Source organism: Pipra filicauda, unplaced genomic scaffold, assembly GCF_003945595.2.
Source record: "Pipra filicauda isolate LSUMZ 115617 unplaced genomic scaffold, ASM394559v2 scaffold119_size3216105_pilon, whole genome shotgun sequence".
Lineage (NCBI taxonomy): Eukaryota > Metazoa > Chordata > Aves > Passeriformes > Pipridae > Pipra > Pipra filicauda.
Window position 1 is genome coordinate 792667 of NW_024103651.1, and position 18736 is coordinate 811402.

Consider the following 18736-nt stretch of genomic DNA (forward strand, 5'->3'; position numbering starts at 1 on the left):
GGGGAGGAAAAGCCCTTACAGTCAAAAGGGGGTTTGCATTCTGGTATGAAAATATTCAGAGGGTTTTTGACCACACAAAGAACACTTTGTACATAGATTTGGTTATATTCTTTGTTGTTTAAACAGTTCTGGAATGTTTTGGTGTCCCTGAGCCAGCAAACAGATGAAAACATTGGTCTGCCCTGTAGTTTTCTTCTTTTAAATTTATATGAGGAAGATTAACAAGCAGCAGAATGGACAAGAAGCCATTTCAAAGCAGTGTTCCAAAGGAAAATTTTAGCTTAGTAAGGATAGAGATGTGAAATGTCAAGTACTACAACTGAAATGGTACAGGAAAAACTAACAGGGAATTGGAAAACAAGCTGAACTCCTGGCTTCAGACTTCTTCAGGACATCCAGAAACCCTCCTTTGTACCACCCCAGTCCTTGGATATGCCGACCTGAAAGCCTGCTGAAAGGGAAGGTTTGTAGTAAGACAGCTCAGCATCAATGTGGCCTATTGTCACCTTGGGAACTGAGAAGTACTGCCTACATATGTCGTATGACCACAAAAACATCCCTGGAAACGCTGTCTCAGTTTATAAAATCCTCAGTGACATTCATTACACATAACTAACCAAAGAGCTCACCTATTAACCTGTCACCTGTGGAGCTCCTGGTCTCCAATTTACCTCTTCACCCTCCTGCTTCCTAACAGCCCACTGAACTTTGTCAGGCTCCAAGATGAGTAGTAATCACGGTGCCATTAACATGACAGTCAGCAGCCTCTTCCCACTTCACCCGGCCTCACACGGATTCCTTGACATTAGACTTTAAGCCTCAGATCAAATCATCGAGTTTATGAGGCTTTCTCCAGTATAATTTTTCCAACTGAAAAGCTGAAGGAGCTCTTAGTACACTCATATAATTCTCCTCAGCTCTCGGACTCTTTAGTCTTCTTTGTCCTACACCATTAGACTTTCTGAATAATAATCAAAATATTGTAAGGAACTGGACACACCTGGAAGCAGAGAAAAAGTCTGGGACATCCTGGTGTGAAGAGCACTGCTGCTGTTAGTACTGAAGTATTACTAGATTAATTATATTTAATTGGTTAGCTCGTGATCTAGCGTCCAAAATGAAAAAGCATTTTACACACCAGAAAACTGTTGGGAAAATTAATATCAGTTAGAATGGGGAGGGGATATTTTGAAAGTAATTTGCAGCATAATAAATTGGTAACTAGGAAATAGTCAGGGATGAGCTGACTTGGGATATGTTGCAAGATAAAGCCCTTATTTAGTTGGCTAATTTCATGGTATTTTGAAAAACACATTACTCAATTAATGGTTTGAGGAAATACTTTGCAATTGTTCATGAATATATACAAAACACTCTGAATTTTTCATATTTTCACCAGAAAAAAAAAAAGGAACTATGGGTTAATATGCGATAATAACAATCTGATACTGAGACATGAACTGAAACAAAAGATGAAATTAAAAGCTGGCTGCCCCCACCCAGCCAATGCACTTTATCCTAAGTCACTTGGCTGCCACAGCGATGCAGCCGGCGACTATCTCGGGACACAAGGCAGCCATTCTAACGGGATAAAGAGGACTTTCATCTCGGGATTCCTCCAGCCTGAATAATGCAATGGTGGCCTGTGACAAACGAGCAGATGAGCCCAGCCCAGTTGTAGGATGCCCACCCCAAAATGCCCCACAACAGGCTCACAACTCCCTGTACACGGGAACCTTCGAGTTCGTGTAGGTTCGTTCCTAAGTCCCAGCTAAGAAACACCAGCAGCACAGGACAGAAAGCTTGGTTTCCAGCTACCGGATCCTCCTACGTGTTGTGTGGATAACTAGAAGACTTTGACCTGAAGTCACCTTGTCCTAGTTTCTAATTCACTTTTATGCAGATGAGATGGCAGATCGGGGCCAAGATATCCATACTGGCTCATAATTTCAGAAATGAAAGCTGCAAGATTTACTCATCTGAGTGGCCACAATTAGGTTTGCTTGCAGGATCGGGCCTTATTTTGCATGTAGGAAAGGATGGACCTCTCTAATTCAAAAAAGCAAAATGAGAAATACGGATGAAAAAGGGGATGTGCTAACTCCTGTAAAACATTACTGGAAACTGCAGCATCCAGACTGAACTGTCACTTCAAACCATGAGTGTCCCTTTAAGCCAAAAAATCCAGCACAGAGAAGGAAGAAGTAAAGGGAGTAAGAGAGGAGCTGATAAAACACTGCCATCACTATCTCATAAATTAGACCCCAAAATGTTTCACAAAATTGAGTAACAGAGGAAAACAGAAAAGACCTTTTTATTTTTGCAGTACATTCCTTTGGCAAATGCAGGATAAAGCCCATCATGTGAGCTGAACTGTAAATGAAGGCCTTATGCTTTATAAAAATTCTCCTATTGTCCCAGGAAGGATGAGAATCAAACACAAGAGTTTCAGCAATGCTCTAAGTCTTGTAAATAAAGTTAGCAACAGGAATCAGCAGACTGCTTGGGGTGAGGGGGAAAAAAAAGAAAGAAAGAGAAAATACTCTTTTTGTATACAAAATTTAAGCACACTGCTACTGCATTTCGGACCCGACTTCACTGTGCTATACCAGAGATTAATTGGACCCACACAATTCAGGAAACAGCATATGACACCCATCTACCTTTGCTGCTTCAGCATCCTCCCAAAAATATATAATGCAGGATTTTAAATAGTACGTTAGCCCAGTTTCCTTTCAAAAAGTCTTACAGAGAAGTTTAGGAAAATTCCAAAAGTAGCATATTGATTGCCTCTGGGATTTTCCACTTAGCAATTTAATAGAAAATTACACCCTTACCCAATCTGTGAGGTTTCCATAACCTCCCTCATGAATTTAATTTTCCAGCATGTAATAAACTTTACCATTAGGCATATTTGCTGATATTGCTTCACCATTAAGGATATTTCCCGATTTTGCTTTTCAGAACCACGTATACTGTCTGTGTGGTGTTCGGACAGCACTTTGCACTGAAGAGTTCAGGTCTGACTATGTCTACACGCACAATTAGGGTACAAATCACTATTGTTGGTATTCAATTTGCTTTCCTCTTGCTAATTTTATGTCATTATTCCAAGCGATAGGGTCAGTCAGTATTACAGGCGCCAACGGGATTCTCCTAGGTACTCTGAGGAGACCAAGGGAAGATCTGCATTTGCATCTGTTCGAGTAGGCGTGTGCAAGTATCACATACTCTCCTCCTTGTCACAACACAGCCTGACTACATGTAAAAACACAAGATGACGATCGGAGCTGTGTTTGCAGTTATCAGTAGTCATAACTGTAAACGCCTGGGTCCCTCCTCTACAGGCAACAGGCAAAAAAGCACTCCCGGCTGTAAATAAACGCTCCACCCGCAGTGAAATTTAGCACAGTGAGCGAACTGGAAGTGTGGCTGAAGGCGTCAAGTGGTGAATAAATCAAAGCACTAATTTCAGCTGTGTTTGGGCCAGCCGTATGGCTGCGGTGACCTCGCGGTGACCGGCGGGAGGGCTGCCAGACGCCCTAAATCTCACTCCTTTGGAGAGGCAGAGACTCTTCCTCTTGCTAAGGCGATCCCGGTTTGGCTAAGGGACCGTCTTCCTCTCGCTGAGGCGATCCCGGTTTGGCTGAGGTCGGCGTCCCTCAGCCCAGCCGGGGGCTCATCGCTCTCCTCCAGGCCTCGCTCCGTGACACCAGCGGGCACATCCTTGTGGTGATTCCCGTGAAACACGGCAACAAACAGCTGTTGCTATCAGTCCCTGCGGTTTGCCCACTTTCCCGCACGCCAAGTTCAACCCCGTCCCCGCCGGACCCGGCCCGGTCCCGCCAAACCCCTCAGAGTTGCCCCCGCTCAGCCCCTCAGGGCGCCCGCGGGAAGCGCCGAGGGGGAAGCGCCGGTGCCCGAGTGCGAGAGGGCGGCGGGAGGGGGACACAAAATGGCGCTGCCCCTCAGCCCCTCGCCCTCAGCCCGCGGCGGGGCCGTGTGGCGGCGGGCCGGCCCCGGGGTGGCGGCGGCGGCTCCCGGCCGGCGGAACCGCCGCCTTCCTTCCCCCAGCAGGTGGCACCGGGGTCCCGGCGCCGGCGGCGAAGCCATTGCGGGCCGCCCTTCGCCGCCGGGCCGCGGCCGCGCAGCCGGCGGGGGGGAAGGCGGCGGCATCGCCCCCGCGGGGCTCCCCCCGCCGCACCCCGCTTTCCCTCAAAGTTCGGGGCGGGAGCGGGGGGGAGAGCGGAGCCAACTTGTCCCGGATCCCTTTATTCGCCGCCGGAGCCGCCGTGTCTCCCAACCCCCGCGTGTGTTGCTGATCGGAGGGACGGAGCTCGGTCCTGTGTCCGCCCCGCTCCTTCCTGCCCGCACCATGGAGTTCGCCCAGAGGAAGAGGAGCAGGAAATCCCAAAGCTTTAAACTGGTCAACGAAGGTGAGGCGGGGGCGGCGGGGCTTTGTTCGCTGGCCGGGGGCAGCCCCGACTTTTGCCCCGGGGGGAGCGGGGCGTTATGAAACGCCGGCGCCCCCGGGCCGCCGCTCCCCCGGCTCTGTTATTGAACTCCGCAATCCTCCCCTGGAACTCCCCCAAACCATTGCACGCCTTTTATGTATTTCATTTCTTTCACCACCTTCCCTCTTTTTTTAATTTTTTTTTCATTATTTTTTTGCATGTGTGTTATGTGTTGTTTCCACCACCCCCCCTTCCCCTTCCCCCCCCCCCCCCCCCCGCCTCCCCCAGAAAGGTGGACGTGTTTGGTTTTCTTCCAGGCAGATCTTGCACAAAATAAAGTTAGATCGTGTTTCGTGCTAAATCCTGCTTGGGCGGGGGTGGGGGGGAAGAAAAGGTAAAATCGGGAAGCGAGCAAAAAAAATAATGACACTTGAGCGGCGACGGACCTTCTTAGTATTCAACTCTTGTGGATTTATTGTGTTTGGGGTGTTTTTTTTCGTCCCCTCGGCTGTGTACATACGTGTATTTCAAAGAAAAGCTGAATCGAGGTTGCTTTATTAAAAATCCACGCAGGTAATTAATTGTACGTGGGCAGGGGAGAGCCGGCGGCGTGTAACTTGTTCGCTCGGGGTGTGTTTGCTTTTGGAAAAGAGGATATTTTAAGAGGGATCGCGAGGGGGAAATATTTGAATTCATGTCGGGGAAGAAGCACAGCTCTGTGTTTCAGTCTTGTTGTTGTTTTCTTTAATTAAAGGGGAAAAAAGATGCAGCCTCTGGTAGGCATTTTAACAGGTGGACTTCCCACCCCTAGGAATTTATTGTGGTTGGGGATTTTTCCCTTTTTCGGCCGATGAGATGTTTTTGCCCTGATGGATTTGATTCGAGATCGTTTTTCCTTTTGTGTTTTCAAGTATTGGACGGGAATATCTCCATGAAGCCCCGTGTGTGTCCTGCATGCCAAGTTCAAGGCAGGTGACTGCTTGGGTGTAATGTCACACTGGTGAAAGGGGGGACCCACATACGAGAGTGTCAGGACTTGCTGCCTAAAGAATGATGTCTTTGCAGGTGCTTGGCAAAATTATGTTCGATGGGAAGAAATTCAAAGATGAAAATAAACTCAGTAGGAATAGTAAATAATGACTGCTATATAGTGGTAGGGGGGTCTGGAGCATCACACATGCTCCCTGTTAGAAACTAGAGGGTCAGTGACCTGTCAGATGTGTCTGAAACTCTATATGCTTTAGCAAACCTATCAAGGGTTTGATTTTTGCAGAGAACAGGTTTGGTTTTTGGGTTTTTGACAGTGAACGTGCTCCTGACTGGGAGGCAGAGTTAGTGCAGGACGGGTCTGGAGCCTCAGGGTTGGTGAAAGTGAAACGTGGAAAAACAAAACTGAAATTGAAGACCTGGTTTTATTTCTGTCCTAATGGACCTGTAGAAAGAATACATGCACTATCAGAAACAGGTGATTATTTTGCCAGTCTCAGTTGCACTGCTTACAGGTTTAGATATGCTTCAGTGCATGAGACAATCTGTTTAACATTGTTTTAATAGGTAAATTCAGCTATGATGATACATTATTAGTAATTCTTATTTTATCTGGTGTCTCTTTTTGGATGTAGAATGTCAAATAGAAAGCTACACTAAAAGCACATCCTAGAGAGAAAATTACGTCTTTGTACTTTGAGAATGGAGGAGATAAAAATCACATTTTGCATGTGAGTCTGCACCCGCATACTCTTTTTCTATCACAGTTGATTAGAAAGATAATTATGTATAAATAGTTGTCTCTTGTAATTGGCCTTTGCCTCTTGCAGGAGTCATTCCGTAATGTCACAGTTTAGTGTTTACTGTTGTGAAATTGATATGGATTTTGCAGCGCCTGGACTGTGACATCCAAGGCAGAAGGAGGAAACCAAAGAGAAAAGGGTATGGTGTGCCAATTCATTGGTAACACACCATCTACCACACTGCTAATGGTGTGTGCCTGTACAATGCTTACTCTGTCCCAAAAATAACTTCAGAGCACCTTATCGAGATGATCAATAGTGACCAGATCAAGAGGAAATCCATTCCTGCGCTAAAACGCAGCCACCTCTGGGCTGACATGTGGTGACTTTAAGGCATCAGCTGCAGACCAGAAGAGTGTTGTGACCAGCTGGATGTATGGAGGGAAGTGCTAGAGAAGAAACCGTGTGTAATCTACATATCTTAGGACCATGAGTCTGTAAGTCATTTAAGTCCTAGTTTCCATGTACTTACTCCCAGCAGATCTTGGAAGCCCTTGAGAGGATGAAGGTGCAGAGTTGGTGGGTTGACCCTGACTGGCCATCAGGTGCCCCCCAAGCCACTCCCATCACTCCCCTTGCTCAGCAGGACAGCTACTGACCGTGGAAGGCAGCCCAAATCCCGTTGTTTTAGCCTTGTGAAAGGAGTCTGCACTTCCTTGATGTCATATCTCAAACTTCACCTTTACCCGTTCCACTCACTGGGTGTGCTTGGGAGGCAGAGGAGCCCTTTGTGCAGCACCTCATCGCTGACCTCTCCAACTCCCTGCTGTGGTTTTTTTCCCCTCGTTTTCTTTCCAGGCCTTCTCTTTCTGTTGCGCCACTGTGTTAGGATTGATTTTAGTTTACTTACTGGGTTGTTCCTCCTCTTGTGCCCTCGAGACAGTCGCGCTATACAAATAAACAGCACATAACAAAAAAAGTTTGACTTCAGGAGACCTTTCCAATCCTGTAGCTGTTTGGTCAGAGGTGCAGGTGTGCTGCTTGTGGGAGGACAAGCTGCTTATGCTGCCCTCTGTTTCTGTTGTGCCTTTTAAGTGAATCCCTCAAAGTGCTTTCCCATGAGTTAATCTCTGCCTCGCTTTTTGTGAGGGAAGTAAACATAAAAACCAGTTTACGGAGGGAGTAGCTGAGAGCGTTGGGAACTGGGAGGGCGTTGAAGGAGTGAGGTGGGGAGGTGGCTGTTTCAAGACACTGAATATATTGTTCGGTCTTGAGCGATTTGCCGAAGGACAAAGTGTGTGCCAATAGCAGAGTCAGAAATAGCATCCAGGAGAACTGCTTTAGACGCTTTTTTTTTTTTCCTTGGACTTACTATTCCCTCTGTGCACACATGTAAACAAAGCTCTCGTTCTGCTGAACACCTGCCTGGGGTTACAACAGAGACCTTCACAGCAAAATACTCTTTTATTTGAAATAGAAATTCAGTGGTGAATTTTATTTTTTTAATATCCTGTAACATCTCATATACAGAGATGCCAATGTTTATTCTTAGAGTCATCACAGACATGGATTTCTAGGGGTGAATATCCTAAGATGTCCCTGACCCTCCTTTCTTCAGAATTTGAAGTCTAGTGACACCGGTATGAGTCAGGATAGCTGAACAATACAGCCCTGATGTACGTTGCCGATTTCCTTACTGAGGTGAAGTTTGAAAGTTTCCCTTGGTCTCTGGGAAGGTAAAGTTTTCATTATAAATCTGCTTTCCATCTGTAAAACAAGAAGCCAGATAATTGGCATCTGGTGGGATAATTTGCTGTGAAAATGAACACAGTAATTTAGGGCAGGCGTAGCTGTTCCCTAAAATCTGTGAAATATTTGAGCTGAGTCTCTCCAGTGTGAGCAAAGGTTTTTTTAGGAGGTGCTGATACAGAGCACATTTTCTGTGGTTAATTTGATGTACATGAAATAAACTGCAGATATATTGATAAATTATGTAGTAAAACTGTAGCAATGTGTTCAGTGTTCATTTTTTCCAGATCACTTGAGTTCTAATTTTTTTTATCGTTTTCATTCCAGATTACCATCATGAGATATATAAGATCTCTGACTACAGCAATGATGTTAATGGGGAGACCAAAGAAACACAACCAGTTTTTTTAGGTATGTGCTTGTGTTGATTAATTTCCAAGCAACATAGCGTGGCCATTTGCAATTAGGGAGGAAAAAAATCTCTGTGCAAGCACAGGAAGCGCCTGCCATTGTTTAATATGACGTTCTTTTCAAGACCCTTTTATTCTACGAATTGCCAATATATCCTTTATTAACACTGCTAAAAGTTGTAATTTCAGACATAAATGTTTATTAGTGTCTACACACAGTGCTAATTATCACTCACTCGGAGAGCCAGATGCTGACTCTGCAGTTTTGCAGCTCTGTGCTCACCCCATTTACATTGCATATTCCCTGGCATGCTTCACTGGCAATAGTTTGTGTAATTGGGGTATTACATCTTTGACATCTGGATAACAGAAATTCAATTTCCAGGAAGCTGCTATTTGTTTGGTTTTGCTTCTGCCTTGGGTGGGATAGAGGATTAATGTGCTGTCTTAATGTAATGTCCTTTCACCTCTGGAGCTTGCCTGCTAATCCTGCCATGGCAAAATTAAATTAAATCAACAGTTACAAATGTGTAAAGAAAATAGAGAAGTAATATAGAGTCTGCAGCATGATACATACTACAGCATGATAGGACTGCTAGGACTGGTTATCAGTGAACCTTTACCTTTCCTATGTGCTTTTTGTCCCGTATAACTCCTCACCTGCGGAGTGCTTCTTCCTTTCCTGTTTCCCTCCTGTCACATCCAGGACCTCTCCTGAGTAAAGCACCTGTTGGCAAAAGTTTGGCAGGCCAAATTCATAGAGGTAAGGGTCAGATTTTTGAACTACCGTGACTCTGGCTGTGTGAAGTAAGCTCTTGGACACCTTGTTTGGGCTTAGGAGAAAGCACGTGCTTTTGCAGCAAGAAATCTGGAGATGTCTGCCTCTCCTTAACAGCACCAGGAGCCTAAATATTGTTGTGGGGTGATTTTAGATTTCTGTAGTCAGTGCATGTTGCCCCCTGCAGCCGGCAAGAAGCATTGGAAAGTGGGAGTCAGCACCTGAAGTCAGTCTGAGTGCAAAATGCCCTTGTCTCCTAAATTCATAGTGTCACATCCTCTTCTAGAGGTCAGCAGCAAATTGGAGATAACAGGAGGATGTTTTGGGCAGTGTGGAATCTTCTGATGATTGGAACATTTACATGGGGGTTGGAGCTGTGTTAAATTCCCTTCTTAGCTTCTCACCATTAGGATATTGAGCAAATATTTCTTCCCTACACCCCTTTCCAGGGAGAAGCAAAAGTGTTTACTGTGCTTTGTGTTTGGATTTCGTGTTCTATAAGCACTTTCAGTGAAGTCTGATAAACCTGATGGAGTGAGCTCCGCCAGAGGTTTACTTCAAATACTTTCTCTTCCAACCCTAAGTCATGATAAAGATTTGGCAAGAATTAGGCTTCAGTCTGCTTAAGCCAGGGTACTCTAAGAATGTGCAGGAGTCTATTCTTTGACATCTGTGCTGTGAGTCAGACCAAGTGATTTTGAGTTTGGTTTGGTTGTATTGTCCTTATATTTGTTTTGGGTTTGTTATTTTTTATTATGCTCAGCTTTTCATTGTGACCGATGGTGCTCTGGCATTTAAGTGCCTCAAGTTCACCTATTTCAAGAGTCAGTCAGAATTTAACCTTTAAGAATGTGAGTTCTATCAAGGATCTTCCTTATCAGGTATTGAAGCACAGAGTTGCAGTCCTGGGAGCTAGCCCTCAGTTGCTATGGAAAGGAAAAGATCGTATTTCCCAAGTGTCCAACCTTTAGATTTCCTCAAAATATGCTGGGTTTGACACTGTTGAATGACGTGTGACCGTGCAAGATTTGCAGACTGGTGTTAGGGACTGAATTTAGCAGAAAGCACTTGAAATCTGGACTCCCACTTTTTGACGGGGATCTGGTGTACGTGGCATTTGGCATTCCAGATTTCCTTTTAGAAAATTCTCATTGCAAGGGGTAATATTTCTTTGTTGTGCTTCAGGGGTGATGGGATCACAACCCTTTCCCCAGCTCTGTGTCCTCTCTGCTAATAAGGTGCTTCAGGGTGCTTCACTTGATCTCACTTTTTCATGCCAAAATTTACCCGAGGAGGATGGTTTTTTGTGACTTTTTGGTTTAGAGTCGAGTTTGTTCTCTAATTGAAGTGATCCATGGGATCAGCTGTTGAAACCTCAGTGTGATGCAGCCTTTAGCATGGAATGGATGCTAAGATCCAGCACTGAAGCTATTACCTTTGAAGAGGTGAAATGTTAGTGGCAGTGTATAAATGAGTGAACATTTATCAGGAATGGGATGTGCAAAATGTTTTGGCTGCGCAGCTGAGCACAAAGAACTCAAACTGAAGAGATGTGCTGTTGAGAAGAGCTAGGGTAAATAAGTAAATCAGAAGAATCCAGCCTGTTTAACATACAGATAAATTAAGGATCAAATGTCAGCAAAGACCTGTTAAACCTAGATAGTCTTTTTTGCATCAGCACAGGTGGGCAAAATATGGCTTTGTGTAAGTGTGGGGTGAAAACTAGAAGAAGCTTCACTGCAGTTAAAGGAACATGGTAGTGGACATGAGTTCTGATGGTTGTGATGGTGTAAATTCCAATTGTTTTTTGAAGGGAGCTTGTGAAGTTGTCTCGTGGTGGAGTGTTGAAGTGGGAGATGTGGTGGCTTGTCCTGTCCTCTGATCCTTTGTTCTGATAAGATGATGAACAAGAAGTCACATCTTTCTAGATGAAGGACATGCTTAAACACAGTCTTTAAAAATTTTTGGGGGGCGTGTAGAATATCCCCACTGCATTTTGCAGATGAGCACTGGAATGTCTTTTGTTTTGAAGGGAAGGGCTTAGTTATCTGATACCAGAAGAGGCTGCTCAGTCTGAGAAGGAAGAGGCATCCCAGAGTGAAGTGCTTAAACCTCAAACATGGACAAGATTTAAGACAGACCTGACTTGAGATTTTACTAGTTATCAGCATAAATTTCCTGTCATAGGGCTGCAGGCCCAGACTTGGAATTACAAACCCATGAGGGGACTGTGTTATGGACAGTACTGGTTAAGCTTAGCTTGTCCATTGAAAAAGAAAAAATCTTTTGCATACACCATACTGCTTTTTTTCAGTCTCAATATTTTATTGCCATCACAAAAAGGTAGAAATATAGTATACCTCCTTTTTACAATGCTTTCAACTTGAAATTCAGGCTCTATGTTTGAAAGGTTAATGTAGAAAACTAATTATATTATCCTGGTAATCAAATGTGTGATGAGACATTTGTCTGTGTAATTAACAGTGAAGAACTTTTATAGTTTCATAAAATCGAATGCTACGCACAGTGTGCTTGGAGCATTTGTTTTGAAGAGATGTCCAAAACAGAGATGTTTATGACTGATATAAAGTGGAACTGAAATGTACTGTAATGCAGGTGTCTGTGCATTTTACAGCATTTCGCATTGTTGAAGTGGAAGGCAGCAGATTAATAACTTCTCTGTGTCATGGTAAAAATAAATAATGTGTTCTTGGAGCAGGGGAGCGATGCATAAGTTACTCACTAATTTCAAGAATTTATTCTGTCCCAGAAATTATATCCTTTGCAATTTATTCACAGAGAAAAAGTTGACTTAACAAGTAACTTCACACACCTGTGTTACTGTTAATAGGATTATATCCCAGGTCTGGTGGTAGCAGTAGTGGCTTCTGTAATTAAGACTGCATAAAGTTTATTTTATTGTATCTGTGGTCTCTAATGATCTAACTTTGTAAAGCATTCCTCCTTGGGGATGAAGCATGATCTTGACCTGGGATATTTCCAAGAACTGGGGGAAGTTGTTGCATATCTATTATTACTTTTTTTAATTATATGACCCCATTAATATATACTTTTGTTGAACAGTTGCTCACTTGTCCTTTCCCGAGTGATTTAGCTGTTGCAGTGTGGCATCAAAGTGTGTAACCTGGGCTTCTGTAGCTGCTCCTGTTAGGTGTTTCTGAAACTTTTTCACCAGGCTCTTCCAAAGAGTTGTTTTGTGGTGGTAGTGATGGCTGTGCCATCTAGTCTGACCCAGCTTCCAGAGAAATAACCCCCCCCAAATCCTGAATGATCTCAGGGTCTGATCCCGGGCTTGATTCTGCAAATTGCTTTGCTTACATTAGTGTTTGTGGTGCTTATTAATTTTGTGTGTCTCATGGTAGGCAGGGTTATCAACCCATGTACTTCCGTGCTGGCTTTGGGAGTAGGGGGTCTAATTTGAGAGTGATCCAGCTTTCCTGTAAATACAATGTCAGTGCTTTGTGTGATGACATGAAGATAGGCAAGTGCTTTTAATTGATGCTTTAGAGCACTACTAAGATGCTTCAACTGAGACAGCTTAAATGTCCCTACATGTTAGCTTGGGGTAGTCAAAGTCCCCAGCTCATAACTTGTGTTGCCTGTGTGACCCTCTGACATGGTGCGTGACGACTGCCCTCCCCCATGACTTGGGGTTTAGATTTTGCATTTGCTGAGAGTGTTGTTGCCCATGTTCTTTCTTCAGTGTAGGTTCTTATATGCCAGCACAGACTAGGTATCCCTTTTTTGGGAATTTGTGCTTACCCCATGAATTCAGCTACGCAGATGCCCGATTCCAGTTATGCACAGGGCAGTTACAGCAAGTTTCCACGTGATTTAGGAAACCTTTGATCCGATAAGGAACCACGCACATGGCTCCTCTGTTCCCCCCGTGCTGACCTTCACAGCTTTCTGTTTCAGGATCATTTCTGGTATGGGATGACAGTGACAAAAATATCTTGATTTTTGAAAATTATTATTTGATGTGGGTATAGTTTTTGCTGAGAAGGGATGCTGGGCTCCCTTCTGGGATAACTGTCTCTGAAGGAAACACGTGAATACCCTGTAGCATTCCAAGAGGTGTTTGGTGAGTTCAGCCTGGCTGAGCAGCAGGGTCGTGTGCCCTGTGTGCAGGTGCCTCCTTGGGCCGCTCTGAATCAGCCCTTACAGAGTCTTCAAACGCGGCAGCTGAGTTTTGCTGGCCCCCTTCCAGGGAGGGCAGCATTCAAGTGGCATCTAATAAATTGCAGTTTAATGTTTGATTATATAACCCGTTGCAGCTATTTTGTTGTTGTTGTTGTTGTTGAGCTTTCAAGCCATATGCATCGACTTCCACTTTTTCTCACCTCTGAAGCCTCGCTTCCCTACAAAGCAGGCTGTTGTCAGCTCACATGTGCTTGTCTGGCTGCCTGTTGCTGCTATTCCTCCCCTCCAGATAACTCCTGAATTCATCCACTAATTTCAGCATAGTTGGACACAAAGATGGAAATCTGAAATACAAAACCTGATGGAGGAAAAAGCCCTATTTGTACAGTCAAGAAAAGAAAAAGTTCCATAGGAGTTTCAGCTGCCCAAACAACATAAAATTAGACACTAATTAATAGAAAAACTATATTTTAAAAGTCAGCTACCCATGAATATTTCCCAAAACATGAGAGAAACATAAATGTTAGAAACAAAGAAATTAATTGCAAAATGTTGGACCAAGAGAACATTATGGCCATTTGTTTATGTGAGTCAAAGGAAGAAAATATCTAACACAGACAATTGTCCAACTTTAACTCTGTTTACCCACTTATACACTTTAAACCACACATTATTACAGGTGTGGTTACCACTTCTCTGATAGTGGGATAAAAGTAATATTTGAACATGTGGGTACGGTTATATATCATTTTATAATTCTTTGCAGTGCTGTGATAATATTTGACAAACTATTTGGGAAAAGTGTAAGAACTTGTTGGTAGGCGATGTGCTATATCTAGATTTGGTTTAATAAACATAATAGTGAAAAGATGGACAGTCATATAGAGGCAAAGAGTGTAATGAATTATTATTAATATTTTGTTAACTGCAGTTGTTTACAGGTCTATTTCTTCAGACAGCTGCACACTTAGCAAGTGGATTCTACTACATCCTGGGACAGTTCTGGTTTACATTTGTGCCTTTGTAATTTTATACATTTTTGCAACTTTCAAAGCAGGAAGTTTTTATGTTCTCTATACTTTCAGCAAGGAAATAGATTGAAACGAATTTTGTGAAAATTACTTTTCAAAGTGTAGCTTTTATTGAAGAGCTTTGTTTTACTTTTTTTGTTGTTGTTTTATAAGATTACAGGTCAGGTCATGTGGAAAAAAGTGGGTTGTGTATAAGGGTCCGTTATAGAAACACCTATAACAGTAACTATTAAAAATTGTTATGTTTTTGTTGTGACAATTACTACCTGTATATACAGCCCTGAATAGGGCTGTACCTTGTCATGGTTCTATTTTGAGTAGCATTTTGTAAATATTTTAGTGTTTTGCAAGTAACTTCATTGGTTTCAGATAAAACCCAAGGGTTTACGTAGGGAATCCAAGTGGCAAATCCTGTAGCCGCCCCTTTGAAGGCATTCCCATCTCCCTGGGAATAGTGAGGACTCCTGGTATATGTACAGGGAGAGGCTGAAATAGGCACCACTCTTCTCAGGCCTTAACATCTATCTTGGAAGGCTTTTCACAGATAGGTAATGCAGATTTCTGTGTAATAAACTATTTTTTTTCATATTGATTATCCTATTCAGCATTTAAAAAGGAAGGCTGGCTCTTCTGTAGGACTAGCTTGAGTAGTTCTGTTTTCTCTGTGCCCCATCTTTCTTTTTTTTTTCTTTTTAGCTTTTTAAATTACATGTTTATTATCTGTGAAAATTATCAGCGGTGGAATAGCTGATAACAAAATGCTATCACGGGGCTCTAGAGCTAATAGCCAAATGAGATAACCAGGGAGCAAGAAGTTAAATCTGTTTAGTTAAATCTGTGTTGCTCCTGTCTGCAGGTTCAGATGGTGTAACATCAGCTGCTTTCCACTCCTGTTGGGCAGGATGCTGCTCTTCCTGGCCTGTTACAAGCTAAAGCTGTAAAAAGTCATGACTGGGAAAGGAGGGATGTAAATTTGCACTGAAGACTTAAGTCAGGCTTGTAGTCCTGTAGGACTCGATGATCCTGATGGGTCCCTTCCAACTCAGCATGTTCTATGATGGTTTATTGCCCTTCCTTGTAAAATAGAAGGCATATTTAAAAACCAAATCAAACCAACAAAAGAAACCCAAACCACCACCAACAACAAAACAAACAGAAAAATTCCTAAAAAAAAAACCCCAAAACGCAAACCCCAACAAACAAGTTTACAAAAGGGGACTCTCCTTTAAGTAAGGATTTACCTAAAGTTCAGGGTTTGTTTTAACATAAATTTAGGGGTTTTTATTTGGAGTTAAGTATGCTCGTGTCACTGTATAGGAAGACTTCTATATGAAGGAACAAGGGAACAGAATCAAGGCTGAATAAGCTCAATTAACATTAATATTTTATGTAATTGGGTAACGGAAATTTAATCTTTCTAACAACATGTCACCCGACCAGACATGTAGCACAGTCACTGCACCCGGCAGGAGGGGGTGGGTGGGAAGCTGTTCTGATACTCACCTACATTTTGCCATTGAATACAAATCCAAATTGCCAACATAAAACTCTGAGAGCCTGGTGTAATGTTAAATGGTACAACAGTAAGGGTTTGCTCCAGGCTCCGGTGTGGTGGGAGTGTTTGGATCTGGGCTATGAACAGGTACAGCCACGTACAGGAGAAAAGGCAGTCTGCAGTGTACGGGTCTGAGTGCCTCAGTAATTGGAGTCCGGCGGTACTCTGCAGCCTCTCAAGGCTGGGAACTGCAAACAGCCAACCCCTGGCTGGGCTGAAGCCAAAAAGTGTCATTTTAAAGGAATTGGTGCTGTGATTTGTTAATTAAATCACACCCGCACACATAAACCTGCGGGCAAACCAACAAAATAAATAAATACAGCGCAGAACTCCCTTGCAGAGGGTTTTTCTCGCCGCTTTAGCTGGAGTGGAAGCGGTGCTGGAGTGTCGCTGTACGGAGTTGGCAAATATTTTTCTAAGTTTGGACTGGAAGCTGTCTTGCAATCCACCCACTCTCCTCGCTGGATCGGGGTGGGCTGGAGCCAGCTGGCACCAGCCCAGGGAACCGGTGCGCCAGGTCAAGCAGGAGATGCTGGGATCCAGCAGAGGCTGGAGTGGATCGTAGAGCTCCTGTTCCCTTCTGCTTATTCGCCTCCTAGAGCAAAAAATCCCTCTTTCAGGTGCTGCACATCCCTAGCTATGCCGGGCTTGCAGTGTGTCCCAGCCACACTGAGCTTGGCCTGTGCTGGGGAGGGGTTTGCTGCTCTTTCATCTGTCTGGTGTAGCTGCTCGTAGGCATGCATCTAAGTTTAAGGAACTTATTAGAGCTGTCAAGTTGATAAAATTGTTCACCTGCCTCGAATTAGCACACTTTCAAATAGCTTGTTAAACCAGAGACAACACACCTTGCATCTTGGATTTTGGAGAGTTGAGGTTTTGTTCTTCTGAGATTTCCTTTGCACTGTAGCTTTGCCAAAAATAGGTTTATTTTGGGAAGCACGGATGTCAATTGACTAGAGGATACCAGACATTACTGTATTAAGAATAGTACAGAGGAAGGTTGATTCGTCAGTTTCTACATCTTCGTTTTCCCATTTGCTTAGGGTGTTTCATTTTTCTATTACCAGTAAAAAAACCAGCAGCTTCTTATTTCAGAAGGGGCAATGAACACTTCCTTATTACTCCTGAAATATAATGTATGCTTTAACGAGCAAAATAGCTGCTATCTGCCCAAAACACATCTATTCATTGTGCAATCAGCAGTTTCATATGTAAAATTAATACTTAAATGGTGCCAGGAGTATTAAAGTGTATAACTGTTGTTATTTAAATGCCCTGAATTTATTTGGAACAGTCACATTTTTCTTGTGTATATTTTCATTTTGTCTTTATAATCTACATTTTCCAGACATCCAGCAGTTCAGCTATATACAGTTATACACGTTAGCTACTGTTTAATTTATTCCTGTATAATCCAGTATTATTAAATTCTGTAGACTAAGGAACTGATTCTGTTCATTAAAATCAATAGATGCAGTGTTGGTGTGTGCCTATGTGTGATGTGGTGCTTTTTGTGTTAATTTTTTTTTTAGGATCTATCCTTCAGCATACAGCAAACTGATACATAAAGGGTCTGATCCTTTAGGCTTTACTCGGGGAAAATATCCACTGATGTCAATACCTGAATAGGATCAGTCTCTTAAAAGGACTGTTTATTTGAAACTGCTGTAGCTATTATTATTTCCTTCTGGCAAAAAATAATCTCACTCATCAAAGCTTTAGAAACAGCATCAAGAAAGCCAAGTTCAGCAGGTCTTTCAGCCACGAGAGCTGTCAGCCATGGCTGTGTGAAAGCGTAGCCTGGTACATCCCAGCGACCACTCAACCATCCCTTTTCTTTCTTGTCTTTATTTATTTAATTCTGTGCTCCAACTCTTTTTGGTATCTAAAATCACTAATCTCTACCCATTGCTGTTTTTGCTAATTTACAGTGATAACTGTGGCTCTGTTTTCATTAGGAGATGAAAGCCGGGAAATTAAAAAACAAATTACAGGGATGAGAAGATTACTGAATGACAGCACTGGAAGAATCTATCAACGAGTTGGCAAAGAAGGAGAAAAACTGAAGGAGGAGCCCCAAGATTTAGACTTAGCCTGGGCCCAGCGCCTGAATCCCCCTGCAGAGTCCCAGGCGAGCCTTCATCCTTCCCAGAGCAGTGCATGGAATGAATTATCACCCCAAGCCAGCCATTTTTCAGGGCAATACGGAACTCGATCCAAAACGTTCCAAAATCAGACTCGAACTGTGGCATCCAATGGTATGATCTGTGTTAGATACTGAGAACAGTACTTTTTTTTTCCCCTCTCCTTGTTCTGTACTAAATATCTGCCTTTGTTGTGATGATATATTGTACCACTGCACTGAAAGTAGTTACAGTTCAGAGTCTACAAAATGAGCACATAGTTATCACTTCAGAAAGGTGTGAAAGTGGGCACAGTGCGTTCTGCTACCATCTGTCTTAGCTTTTAAAATGGTTTCCTGGTGATAGGACAGAATTACTCAATGCTTAATTTCTCTACAGTGCTTACTAAAACAGCTTTTGCCATTGTTATTAAGTTCATGGGTAATTAAATGTCAACCTCTACCACTCCTCTTTGCCATGAGTAGTGTAGCGCTGTTGTGACACCACTCGTGGAGCAGGATTTTACTGCCTTTCACGAGGGGATGGCATCAGCCTTATAACAGGCCACTGAACTGCAGGGACAAAATTCTATCACAGCCGTAGGCTTTTGTTCCTATGAGACCATTGGAGAAAAGAAGTGATGAAGTCTACCTGTGAACAGTGTGTACTAGAGCGTGGCCCTTCTAGTACTGGCAGAGGATTCTGCCCTGAGGTAGATGGCAGTGTGCCTTTAAGATGCCTT

General features: G+C 43.2%; 1 protein-coding gene across 7 annotated transcripts in view; it reads left to right on the top strand.

The window, feature by feature from the left end:
* Nucleotides 1-4017: 4017 nt before the first annotated feature.
* The window catches only part of BEND7 (BEN domain containing 7), a 46886-nt gene continuing 32167 nt past the window's right edge, over nucleotides 4018-18736 (top strand). For 2 of the 7 annotated variants that reach the window (XM_039386109.1, XM_039386104.1), the window contains exons 1-4: nucleotides 4019-4436; nucleotides 8261-8344; nucleotides 9050-9106; nucleotides 17830-18129. In XM_039386109.1, coding sequence (XP_039242043.1) covers nucleotides 4376-4436; nucleotides 8261-8344; nucleotides 9050-9106; nucleotides 17830-18129 — 502 coding nt within the window. In that variant the 5' untranslated portion in view covers nucleotides 4019-4375. Of the gene's footprint in view, nucleotides 4437-8260; nucleotides 8345-9049; nucleotides 9107-17829; nucleotides 18130-18736 lie in introns of all 7 variants that reach the window. The other 5 variants (XR_005565365.1, XM_039386112.1, XM_039386106.1 and 2 more) reach the window with 5 other exon arrangements.